General features: G+C 48.9%; 1 protein-coding gene across 5 annotated transcripts in view; it reads left to right on the forward strand.

Annotated features, from left to right (window-relative positions):
- PALM2AKAP2 (PALM2 and AKAP2 fusion) overlaps positions 1–13,199 on the forward strand; it is a 287,817-nt gene that overhangs the window by 268,878 nt on the left and 5,740 nt on the right. For 2 of the 5 annotated variants that reach the window (XM_045296629.1, XM_030887396.2), the window contains exons 4-5: positions 8,515–8,693; positions 12,328–12,366. The exons of 1 other annotated variant lie outside the window; for it this stretch is intronic. In XM_045296629.1, coding sequence (XP_045152564.1) covers positions 8,515–8,693; positions 12,328–12,366 — 218 coding nt within the window. The remainder of the gene's footprint in view (positions 1–8,514; positions 8,694–12,327; positions 12,367–13,199) is intronic. 2 more of the 5 variants (XM_030887397.2, XM_045296627.1) reach the window with 1 other exon arrangement.

Below are 13,199 nucleotides of genomic sequence, written 5' to 3' on the forward strand. Positions count from 1 at the left end.
TCTGGGGCAGCATATTATCATTAAACAAATTAAGTTTTTGTTATAAGACTTGGAGTTATTATCGTTGATAAAGACTCAGAAGAGCCTCACGTTGGTTCAGGTCAGATCTTGCTGCCAAATAAGTTATGGGGGAAAGTTGGATATTGAACCCCCAAATCCATGTTCTTTCCACTGCCCTCCCCTGCCCCCTCTGCAGAACCTGACCTTCCGCCCTTGAGGTCTATGAGGTGTGTAGTCTAGTCTCCCTCTCAGCCGATAGTGAGAGACCTCATTCTTCCTCGCCATTCTTCTCCGAGGTCAGGCCTGAGGCCGACAAGTCTCTTGGGTCCTCCTCCCCCTTTCCTGGAGCCACTAACTCTGGGATTCTCTGCCTGGTGGATGAGTTTGACTCTCCGAGTCCGTGAAGAGGTTGCTGCTCAGGCTCATTTGTTCTTTCAGACCATCCTTCCAGTGCTTCCAGTTACAATATGCACACTTGCTGACTCAGAGGCCTGAGCCGAGATGGGAGATCGTGTAGTTTAGGTTAGTCATCATAGGAGCCCTGTTGGCGCTGTTGGCTAACCATTGGGCTGCTAACCACAAGGTCGGTGGTTCAAAACCACCAGCATGTCCTTGGAAGAAAGATGAGATTTTCTATTCCCATAAAGATTTTCAGCTTCAGAAAACCCAAGGAATGGTTATCTGTCCCGTAGGATTGTTAATACTGGACTCACCTGATGATATACTCCTCTCCGGGAGCAAGTCTCCTCAGTGGTTCTGGGTCCCCTGTCTCAACTGCATGGTTACTCCACACTCCCATGTTAGGGGAGAGGCTCCCAAGGAAATTAGCTCAACCACAAGTCAATAAAAAGATGCATCATTTTGGGCTGACAAAGAGGACACGAATCAGAAGGGCCTAATTCTTGCCAGATCCCCGCTGTCGACTTCATACGAAATGCGATCTAATCAAAGATAGGCCCGGGAGCGGATATCCCTGTGCTCCCTGAAGGCCCCGGCAGGATATGACTGTGCATGCACGAGCCGTGGCCTTGCTGTGTGTTCCCCTAAGGAGCCTGGCAGTTCACGTCTGTTTGATCTTGGCGAATTAGCCGAAAAGAAAAGGAGGTGGGAGCAGGACCAGTCCTCAGAGCGCCCAGGAATATGTTGGTATTTCATATCGTATTTTATTTTTGATTGCTCTAAAGGCAAGATTCAAAGATGTCACAGGTATTCCCAGCCCCTTTTCTTTTCTTCCCCATGTCTCAAATACAAGTCGACACCTTGATGTAAAAGAATTGATCAAGAAAAACCCATCACGCCTAAACACGACAGCCGCTTCTCTGGATTCATACCCAATGTTCACATCCCGACTGTACGGCTTGTTAGCTGTGCTGCTTCACTTCGAGAAACCTCTGTTTCCCTGTCATTAAAAGGGGGATAAAGTAGTAAGGCCTGCACATTTGGATCTTCCACTCCATAGAGGAATCCTGGGTCGACAGGGGGAAAATACATGACAGAATTACACATTTTCATGCAATCCAGAATCTCTGGCACTATGGAGACTGGATGAACTCCTAAAATAATTGCCCTGGGATAACCTTGAAACCGTAAGCCAAAAATACCCTTTAAAAGTCTTCTTAAATCCAAACAATAGTTCAGTTGAACAACTAAAAGCCTTGAGCTTTATACCCTTTTAAAACCCATCCATATGGGATAAAATTACCAAAAGCAATATGAAGGATTACATAGGAAGCCTAGCAGGCAGTGAAATTGTGTGTTTGTGGGAAGAGAACAACTCAGAAGGGTGGAGGGAGGTAATAAGTTGAGCAACATAATCAGTGTCATTAAATTTTACAGGTAGAAACAGTTGAACTTGTGTGTGTGTTCAGCTATGTCAATACCCTTAGCAAAAAATAAATTATCTAAAAAATAATATTCACTTTCTGAATGAGTTAGGATAGTGCCATCAAAATGTTCCCAGTAAGAGTTATCACTGTTAGTGCTATGGGTGTTGTTATTACAGTTCCTGTTAGTTTTAGAAAAAGATCTAGACAGTCTTAGCAGAATTCCTGATGAGTTGTTGTTCTGTGGCTACTGGGACCCTGAAGAAGGGGGGTGGGGGCGAGAAGATAGAACATTCATTACAAAGTTGTTTCCTATTTTTCATAGACTTTTCCATGGAGTTAGCATTTCTTGTATAAATCTGGCATTCAGGAAGGCGTGATCAGACCTTCACTATGATTTCAGAAGGACAGCCGCCACCATCTAGTTTATTTCAATGTGAGCACAAAAAATAGAGGGCGGAGGAAGAGGCAGGAATCTTTATCGCAAACCTACCACGTTGAGTAAAAGTGTGTTTCACAGCCAATAAAGAGCTTGGTGGAGGAATTGTTATTCACCAGGATTTTGATTCTTGCTATTTTGCTTGCCTTTCTTTTTTTTAGCGTTCGAAAAACAAAGCTCTTTCCTACTGGAATTTCATCATCTTCCACTGACTGCCATAGCAAAAGGTCCAGTGTCAGTGATTCATCTAACCCCCCAGGCTGACCTTTAAGCATTCGTATTTGGAAGTTGGTTGGACTTTTTTTGAGGGCGGGCCAGGCAGGACTAGATTTATAGCCCAATGTTTATGCCTTCACATTCTCCCACCCCTGGGGCCTTCAAAGGCGGAGATGAGAGAGCAGGGGCAGCTCTTGGTGTGTGGATCACAGCTGGAACCACAGACTCACACACGCTGCTTCTGAAGAGCAGGATGTTCTGTTTTACTGAGAGGACGTGAATGGAAACTGGGAATCTGAGCTCATTTCTTTCTGGTGACTTGTGAGCTGCGTCGGATGTTTGCAGCCTCACCCCATTGCTATGTGGCTAAAAAAAGAGGTCATGGAGGGGGGCCTGCGCCACGGTATGTAATCTGGTGGGTGTTTTTGTTCGGTCTGGTTTGGTTTTTAAATGAGAGCCGGCAGTGCCTTTCTCTTTTCCTTTGAGAACTGTGAAAACAAAGGGCCTTTGGTTTCCGATCTCAGACCCCATTTATGATGAGTATACCAACCACCCAAACACTTCTCTGCACGTGGGGTTGACATTCTTGGCTTGTTGGAAGCCAGGCCTGTTTCTGTGGCAGGAGGATTTGGCCACAGCTGTGTTCTGGGTCCGCGCAGCCCGTGCGGGAGTGCCCTGTGGTGGGAGGACTCGTGGGCTCCTCCGTGCCTGCCCGCGGTCAGAACAGCCTGCCCTGGATGCCCGAGGGAAAGCCAGCATGCTGGGAAATTTCAGAAGCTTTCTTTCCCTGGATGCGAAAGTGGTGTTGCTATTTATGAGCACACACTCATGATTCCCAGCTTTCTTTTCCACTCGGGAGAAGAGTCAGCATGTACTGATTTATAGGGAATTCATGCTCTTCTCCCTGCTGCTCTGTCTACCCCACAGAACTCCCCCACCCACCCCTTCCACTCCCAAGAACCACCATTTCAGCGGTGCCCCACCCGGTGTGCTTTGCCTTGGGAGTGGGGCCGGCTCGTGGATCTGCTTCGCCTGTGAGCCTTAAAGCAAACAGGGTTGTCTAATTTTCTTCACCTCGGCTAATAGTATGTAAAAGAATGCTTGCCTATTCTGCTTCGTATTCTGAAATTAATTCAAAGGAGCGAAGATACAAATCAAAGCAGCCCGTCGTCCCACTCCCCAGGTGTAGCCACTGCCCTTCCCGTTTGCACCTGGGAGATCACTGAATGTCTACATGGATCACTTTCTGTCACGGCTGTAGCAAATGACTTTGTGCTTAGTGGCATAAAACAACATACCTTGAGTATCTTACAGTTTTAGAAATTAACCACTGCCAACAGGACTCAGAGCAGCGGTTCTCAACCGGTGGGTCCTCGACCCCTTTGGGGGTTGAATGACCCTTTCACAGGGGTCGTGTGATTCATAGCAGTAGCAAAATGACAGTGATGAAGTAGCAACAAAAATAATGTTATGGTTGGGGGTCAACAGAACACGAGGAACTGTATGAAGGGTCACGGCACGAGGAAGGTTGAGAACCACTGCTCTCGATGGACTAATGTGAACAAAACCACTCTCTGCCATCAACTCGACTGCTCCTTGCTGCCTTCTTTTCAGGACTCCGGGTAACTGTTCTGTTGGTCCCTCCCCTTGCGCTGCTCCCTGCTCTGCCCTTGTTGGTACTGGCCTTCAGCCAGGAGCAGCCCAGCTCTGTCCTGAGCCTGGACGGTGCTTGCTGCCCAGGGGGTTTCCCAGCCACCGTGACGGGAGTCCTTCCAGGGAGCTGGCCTGTGGAGTGCCGGGACAAGGAACGGAACTGCAGGGTGCTCATCATTGGAAATGATTTTCAATGGGCGCTACTTTCAGCTGTCACCAGCTATTGAGCGCTTCACCAACCAGGGGACTAAACAGACAGGAGAGCAGGTTTTAATGGAGCAAGAAGGATGACCCCTGAGGGTACCGAGCAAGTGCTGCAGGACGTGTACTCCGGAGCGCCAGAGACACCATCCCTCAAGGGGGACTCTGATGGCCCCCTTGCCAAGGTTACTGTGTGTGTGTGTGTGTGTGTGTGTGTTTAGCCCTTTAATGACCATTGTCCTGTATGAGCAAGAGTTGGTCCTGGGAGAAGGAAGATCCATATTCCCCAGGCCTGTGGCACATATGTGCTCATTTACATACAGCCCAGAGTTACAAAACAACCCAAACACGGGCTCCTTGGTAATGTGCAACCAAACATTATTATTATAACTGTGTGATTATGCTAAAGATGTTTGTTTCTCAAAGTATCTCTTTGATATGTATGTTTACATATATAACACATACACACATATGTATATATACACACACATACCTATTGAAAGGTACACAGTATACTGAGACAAACATTTGACCCAACTGTCCCGACTGACCTACGAATTAGATTTACGGACAGGCTTAGGAGCGGAACTTGTTTGTGATCTGGGACCTAGCTGTGGTGATCTCTGGGTTCCCAACAGCGGTGCCATCTGCCGTGTGTGTTGTGGAGGGAAAGCATTCCATGTGTTTTTTCACTTCCCTCAGGAAGACAGCTAACAGAGGTGGCCGCAAGCTCTGAACCTCTGAGAAAGAGGCTGAGTTTGGTGCAGGTCTGTCGCCAGCTTTATGGTCCACGGGGTGGTTTTCCTGAGCGGATGCGCTGGGTTTTGTGCCTGGTTTAAACCCTCCTGCGGGGAAGACGCACCAGCAGAGCTGCCCAGCTAAGCTGGCTTCCCTGGGGCTTGACTAGCCTGATGCCCAGGCGCCCGGGATTCGGTGCAATGCCTCTTTCCTCTGGGGACCGGTGACAGTCCCTCCTGAAGTGCTGAGATGGGCCGGTGGCTCTCAGAGAGGCTGTTCTCAAATCCTTTTCTTTGGAAGCAACTGCTCCAGAGGAGACCTGGTCACATTGTGGTTTCACAGTGGGCTGCTGCCCACAAGGTCAGCAGTTCAAAACTCCCAGATGCTCCTCGGAAGCAAGATGGGACTTTCTACTCCCATAAAGAGTTGTAGACTCAAACTCACAGGGGGCAGTTCGACCCTATCACTGAGTGGCCATTAGCTCAGTGGCAGTGAGATGGGTGAGTGTTGGGGTTTGACTCCAGAAGCACTAAGTTGACCATTCTTTCCTGTTACGTGTGTGACCTCTGGTGGCTGTAGCCTGTAAAACTTGCTCCCTGTGTGAGCTGGCACGAAACAAGCAGGAAATACTTTAGCAGCCGACCACTTCCTGTTCAGTATAGATCCCATCGAGTAATGTAGCCAGAATGGAACACGGGGCTTCAGTTCTAGACCTAATTTGCATGTTGCTAGCTAATATAACTGGTAATCTATCTATTTCTACTACTAGGATAATTGTCACCTTGTACGTGGGCTATCCACAGAACTATTAATTTTCACAGAAGGTCAAATTTTTTTTGAGATTTCAAATAAATAATCGATTCATTTCCTATTTCACTTCCAAATCGTCACTTGATAAATATGAACTTGGTCTCTGTAGCTGCTAAACCACTGGGTTCTTAAAACAGGTGAGCCTCTCCCAAACCAACACAACTCACTGATGGAGGCGATGCCAAGGCAGGAGTGAAAAGCTCCGGTCTTTCTCCTGCCTCCAGGGCAGCTGGTGGTGTTGATCAGCTCAGCGTGCAGGGTCGTGAGCACCAGGGCACCACTATTATCAAACCCATTTCAGAAGGAGGAACTTGAGCTACGAAACCCAAAATAACTTTTCCGTGTTGTGTGGCTGCTGTCTAGAACTAAGCAGGGCAGCTCCCGAATTTGTATGAACCACCAAGCTACATTGTTTTTCACACTTTCATTCATGCATTCGTTCATTCAAACAAAGAAACAACGAGGGTGGGGGTGGGTTTTAGAGATAATACAGTATGTATTAAATACACAAACAAACCCAAACTCACCAATATCAAATGGATTCTGACTCTCTAGACTGGCTAGCGACCCTCTAGAGCAGGTTAGAAGAGCCCGTGAGTTTGAACCACTGCCCTTGCGGTTAGCAGTTCACTTCTTACCTGACAGAACCACAGGGTTATTATAGCATAGTGTTCTCTCATTCAACAATAACATTTTGGGGAAGTTAGGAGTTTGAGAAACCTATTATCTTACTGTCAAAACCAAGAAATTAAACAGTTTAAATTCTGGAGAATTCAAGTCAAAGCAGTGACTTTTACCAAACTATTCATACAGCTGGAGTTGTGCAGATGGGTGTCTTCTTCTGTACGTTATAAACCACTTCCCGCACCAGCCCCACATCTGTGGATGTGTGCTTGATTTTTATTGATTGAAAAATGATTGATTGACTGGCCATATGATTTTTTTTTTTAAGTGTCGATCTCATCAAATGTATTTTATACAAATAGCGAAATATTTGGGTCACCAGGGTCTCAGGGGCGACCTCTTCCCAGACGATCACATGACATCTAGAGAAGTTGAGGCGCGGAGAACTTAAAGGGACCTACGTGCTTGTTTATGATCTCTATTGCCAGTAGCTAATTAACAGATGAAGAAGGATTTGTACCGTGAGTCTTTGGCTCCCATCAGAAGGAGCCTGTGCCCAGGAAAGAGTCCTAGCAGCTGCCCGACACACAGTAGGCTCACTTGTGACGCCCCGACACTGACTGGGCAGTGGCCAGGTTAGAACTTTGGCCACAGTCAAATGACTCTTTGACGTCTCTTCGTGGTTACCAAACTTTTAGACTTGAATGTCCTCGGGCATTCTGGGTTTCCACCACGTCCTACCAGTCCTTCCCTGGGCAGTTCACCTCTGTAAAAATGTGCAGCCTTGGAAGCCCACTGGGGCAGGTCCGCGCTCCTATAGGGTCTCTGTGAGATAGCAACTACTTGGGCGGCAGGTTGACATGTCACAGGTCCCGTACCTTCACATTGCAGTTAGAATCCATAAGATGTTTATTGACTGCTTTTGGGGGAAGTAGATCACCAGACCATTGTTTCTAGTCTGTTACAGTCTGAAAGCTCTGCAGAAACCTGTTCTGTATCATAGCAACACACAACCCTCACAGACAAGAGGGTGGTGACTGCACACGAGGTGCACGGGCCGGGAATTGAACCTGGGTTTCCCGCGTGGAAGGTGAGAATTCTGTTACTGAGCCAGCATTGTCTCAACTGTTGAATGAACTATTAGCCTGCTCTCCTGGCTGGAAATTATTGGCGGGCATTTCAAGAGCTGACATCATTTCTAAGTCCCAGGCACGTCTTTTCTGGGGTGCAGGGGCCCCACAAACCTTAATGTTTTCAGATCCCTGACCCTCCAAAGCAAAACTCACTGACAGTTGATTCCAACCTATAGAGACACTGTAGGACAGGTTAGCACCACCCCTTGTGGGTTTTGAGACTGTAAGTCTGTTTGGGAGTGGCTGCTAGTTTTGAACCTTGCAGTTAACAACTCAACCCATAACCACTATGCACCAGGGCTCCTCAGGACCCTGGCAGGTAAGGTTAACGAACGAACGTGAGACTAGGATGATGGGGGGAAGAACACACTTAATTCTAAATGAAAACCCTAGGTAGGTCAAATGACAGCTGGTTACTTATCATTCGGAGGAAAGAACCTGTAACAACGCCAGGAGACCTAGATACCACGGCTGATGCTCGGCCACCTGGGCGGAAGCCCAGGCTTCCTCTCCTACAAGAAGTGGGTCTCTCGGGCTCGAAGTTGCCACAACTCTGACAGTCTATTTCTGTTCTGTGATCGAATCCATGTCGCAACACAATTGTTCTGCCCAGTGTCTGCTTTGTCTGTCCCACAAATACTTGCCTGACAGGCGTCTTCGATCTAGCGCACCTGGTAGAACTTGTTTCCTTGAGGTCTTCTTGGAAGGGTTTGTGCCACTCTCCTTACGCGCTTTGATCTTTGTGCTGAAATAATCTGTACTTAACCGTCATTCTGGTGCCACTGCTGAGGCTGCCTTTTGCCAGTTTCCTCGTCTTGTCTGCAAGCAGCTGTGAGCAGACAAGCTTAGAAAGGGTGTTCTCTCTGTGTTGTTTCAGGGAAAATAGAGAAAGTCAAACCTCCTCCATCCCCTCCCGCCGAAGGTCCCAGCTCGCAGCCTGACTTAGCCCCCGAAGAGGCTGCCGGATCTCAGCGGCCCAAGAATCTGATGCAGACCCTCATGGAAGACTATGAGACACACAAATCTAAAAGGCGCGAGAGAATGGATGATAGTAGTGTAAGTTTTTCCTTTCTTCTTTCCCTTCTCGGAGAGTAGACGCCGTCGGCATGCTGTGGAATGTCTCAGTTCAGGTGGATCTGTGAGAGGGGCCCACCATATGGTCCCCCAAAGCAAAATGTGGGGGGTTGGGTTTTTGCCTTGTTCTCCCACAGATGTTGATCGTGTGTGCGTGAGACCTGTGGCTGCTGGGTGTGGCTCCAGCCTGTTGGCTAGACTAATGCATGCACTGTGCGGTGTGTGGAAAGACAGTGGGCTAGGGTGGCATGGGGAGGAGGGGTGGGAATGTCTCACAGGGAAACGGGGAGCTGCGTTCTACCGCAGTGTCTCGTCCTGCTTGGTGGACATTTTCTTTCTCTGAATTGCAAAGACTCTGTTCCCATGAGGTGTACCTCTATCGTCCATTCCCGAATCAGTGTTACACTGCGCTTAAAAAATGTGTTAGGGGCTGGAACCAAGCTTACGTGTGTGGAGTGGTAGGAAGGAGCCATGAACGAGGAGGGTCGGCGTGGAGACCCAAAGCCCATCTGTAGACAATGGGACATCCCCTCACAGAAGGGTCACAAGGAAGAGATGAGCCAGTCAGAGTGCAGTATGGCACCGATGAAACACACAACATTCCTCTAGTTCTTTAATGCTCCCCGCCCCCCGCCCCACAATCATGTCCCCAGGCCAGCCTTACAAAACTGGCTAGAACGGAGCATGTATACTGGTGCAGATACGCGCTCTCAACACAGGGAATCCAGGACAGAGGAACCCCTCAGGAATGGTAATGGGAGTAGTGATACCAGGAAGGTACGGGGAAGGTGGGGGGAGAAAGGGGAAACCGATCGCAGTGATCGATGTATAACACCCCCTTCCCACTGGGGGACAAACGACAGGAACGTGAGTGAAGGGAGACAGCAGATGGTGTAAGATAATGAAAGTAATAATAATTTATAATTTATCAAGAGTTCACGAGCGTAGGGGAGGAGGGGAAGAAGAAGAGCTGACAACAAGGCCTCACATAGGAAGACAATGCTTTGAAAATGATGATGGCAACATATGCACAAATGTGATGGGGACAATTGATGTATGGATCGTTATAAAAGCTGTAAGAGCCCCCAATAAAATGATTAAATAAATAAAAGGACAGTTCAGACCTACACAGCGACTCTCCCTCTATTCCCAGGTGTTTGTTTAGGAAACCGTCAGCTCCATGCTTCTTTCTCCATCAGGAGTCTTCCAAGGGGATTCACACACACACACACACACACCACCTTCATGGTTAGGAGCCTAGGGAGTCAGCCTCAGTACTTCATGCCAGCCTCCGCGAGTCTGCTGGCACCAGCCATCAGCCTCTGAGGGTGGTGGGATGTTGCTCCAAGATGTTCATGGACACAGCTTACTCCCTGGCAGCCACTGCCCTCTCCTCCCATTACCACTTGGCGCATAAATAGCTTGACTTGGTTGAAGATATTACCCAGTTGTCCGGGAGAGCCCTGGTTTTTGCCTGTTGTTCCATTGCAGTTATTAATAGCGGCCTTTCCCATTCTGAGGTGCCCCACTTTGGATGATGAATTACCTGATCACCTTAAACTTGAATGCTGCAGGGCGCCCTGTAGGAGTCCCATTCTCCCTTGTATCATTTCTAGAGTTGAGGCCAATTAATGAAAATTGCTTTCCAAGTATGTAGTAGTGCCCCCCGCCCCCCCCCAAAAAAAGTGTTCACGCCCAACCTGCCTTGTCTGCCGTCTGAGACTAGTGTTTCCGGTTGTACCCAGACATGCGTAGCCCTCTTAATGACACCATGGAGTCGGAGCTGGCCCTCAGAGGCTGCTGCTGGCAGGTCTATTGTGGGGCCTCAGGGTTAGGGTGCCAGCCGCTCCTTTCTGGGAACAGGTGTGATTTTTCTGCCCTCTAAGCCACTGTCTAAGAGTCCTACTGGTGCAGAGGTAAAGCACTCTACTGATGAGAGGCAAAAGTTGGCAGTTTGAACCACCGGCCCCCCTGCAGTGCAAAGATGTGGCAGTCTGCTTACCTTAAGACTGTGACTGTAGCTTAGGAACCCGAGGGGCAAGTCTACTCTAAGGATCTCTAGGGTCAACGCGAGCCAGAATGAGCTCCCCAGCAATGTTGTGAGCTCCTGGGTGTGTGTTTGGGCTTGGTTGTCACTCACTTTGACCAGCTTTTGCTTCTTTGCCAAGTGCCACCCCCGCACTGCCCTCGAGGCAGTAGACCTGCCCCCCTGGGGCTTCTGAGGCTGTCAAGCTTAACTAGAGCAGAGAGCCTGTTCTTTCTGAATCCCCAGCTTCGTGGTTAGGAGCCCAGTGCTTAACACACTGTGCCACCAGGGCCGCTTTCTTTCTGTTCATCTACGCCCCTAAAGATTGCACCCACTGAGACCTTCTGAGGCAGCTCTGTTCTGCCCCGGGGGGCGCCGAAGGTCCGAAGGACTCCACACCAGCCGGCCGTGGGCCAGAGCCCTTTGGAAGCTTGCGGTTGACTGGATGCTTCAGGTGTCCTTTGTCCCTAGTGGCTGTTTCGGTGGACGTTGGCGGAGTGGACCTTCCCATCCTGGTGTAGATGGACAAGAACAAAGGGGACCACTTTGCCCGTGGCCCCTACAAGCGCTTTCTGCCCACCGATCTCTCGTGTGTGCCTTTTGTCCTGGAGTAAAGCTGGGGGACAAAGAGACGGCACCCAGGGGAAGAAACAGGTGCCCCTCACCTCCTGCAGACTGCGGTCACCCAGCGGTGCCAGCGGGTGTGCACGCAAGACGTGACTAGAAATTTCATTTCCTGGTTGCTCTCCAGGCCTCTTGTCTCTATTTCTCTTCAGTAAACAAATGTTAAAGACAAAAACGAATGTTTTCCTCTATTAAGGTTCCCAAATCTTGGATTCAGGCTGAGTGTTTTGTACTGTGAGTGAGGTTACAGGGAAACAAGTTGGCCCTTGAAAGTTCTTAGACACAGAACAAAAATCTACCCAATCTACTAAAATCCAAGTCCCAGAAAGTATCCCCAGACTGCTCCTTGAAACTGCACCGCTGTTCACCCAGCTCCCTCGTCACACACAGACCTCGGGCCTAGAGATGGAGCCCTACTTTCTCTGCGTCCTGAGAGCCCAGTGTGGCCAGGACCAGCCATGACTGCCCACAAGCCCCCCACTTGCGCCAGCTCCTCTCTGTGGTCAGGGTCTTCTTCTGAGACCCTAACAGGCCACAAGACTGATGTGGAGTTCCGGGAAAACCTCCAGGGAGAAACAAGGCAGTTTGTTTGGCTCTTGGTTTGGATTCTTGCAAAGCCGCACAAGCCATCCTGGTCCTGGCTGGCAGGTGCCTGATTCAAGGTGCGAGACAGAGGGGATGCAGCGTGTTGTTAATTCAAAGCACAGAAAATGGAAGCAACACATTTTGAATTAACAATTTATCTGATATTTTTACTAAGAGATAATAGGGTATCTACTTGCTCAATGAGCTACGGGCTGTTAAATAAACTAATATCAGATAAAGCCATGCGTTGAGTGTGTAATGGTCTCCTGATGTTAACCCGTGCCCCACCCACCCTGGCATGGTGCGGGTTCCCTGTGAGGCGGTGGTATTCTGTGAGTGTCTCTGCTGTGTACTAACCCTGATCTTTTCCCTCTCCACCAGTACACCTCTAAGTTACTGTCTTGCAAGGTGACTTCCGAGGTACTGTTCAATTTGTCTTGGTCTTCCTGCATGCTTGGTTCAAGTGCATGCTGTGTGGTTTGCCATTTCCCGATGGGTCACATGGAAAGGACAGGAAGATGGCCTTTCTCCTCCGGATTCCTTTCTTTCCTGCCTTTTCTGCATTGGGGGATTGCCTTAGAATGTGGGGCACCTGCAGCGGGGAGCCATGGTGCTGGGATGGGCTGCCCTGTGTGGAAGGGGTAGGAGAAGACCATGCCTGCCCATGGGTTGAGAAGAGATTTCAGCTGCGGGCAATACTGATGAGCTATTCGGATTTGTTTTATTTCTTCGGGACCTGATAGCAAATATACTTGGGTCTGGTTAGAAGCAAATGTACTTCACACTGATGAAGCTGTTGGCCTTTGTTTTCCTCCACACAAATCCCAACAAGTTCATCCCATGGTTTTAGGAGGAGCTAGTAAAAGTAGAAACCACCCCAGCTTCTCTCCATGCAAATCTTGAAACCTAGATCTTTGTTTTAGAAGCTTCTTTATCAACAAAGCCCACATGGAAGAAGCACACCAACCCCTGTGATCACGAGGTGTCCATGGGATCAGGCACCAGGCATCAGAAGACCCAGAACAAACAGCCATGTCGATGCTAACAAGGGGGGTCACCAAAGAATGGAGACCCAAAGCCTATCTGTAGGCAATTGGACATCCCTTCACAGAAGGGTCACAAGGAAGCGACGAGCCAGTCAGGGTACAGTATAGCACTCACGAAACATACAACATCCCTCTAATTTTTTAATGCTTCCTCCCCACTACTATCATGACCCCAGTTCTATCTTACAAATCTGCCGAGACCAGAGC

Source organism: Echinops telfairi, unplaced genomic scaffold (genome assembly GCF_000313985.2).
Source record: "Echinops telfairi isolate 266 unplaced genomic scaffold, ASM31398v2 ScPeMD7_7410;HRSCAF=8448, whole genome shotgun sequence".
NCBI classification, from domain to species: Eukaryota; Metazoa; Chordata; class Mammalia; order Afrosoricida; family Tenrecidae; genus Echinops; species Echinops telfairi.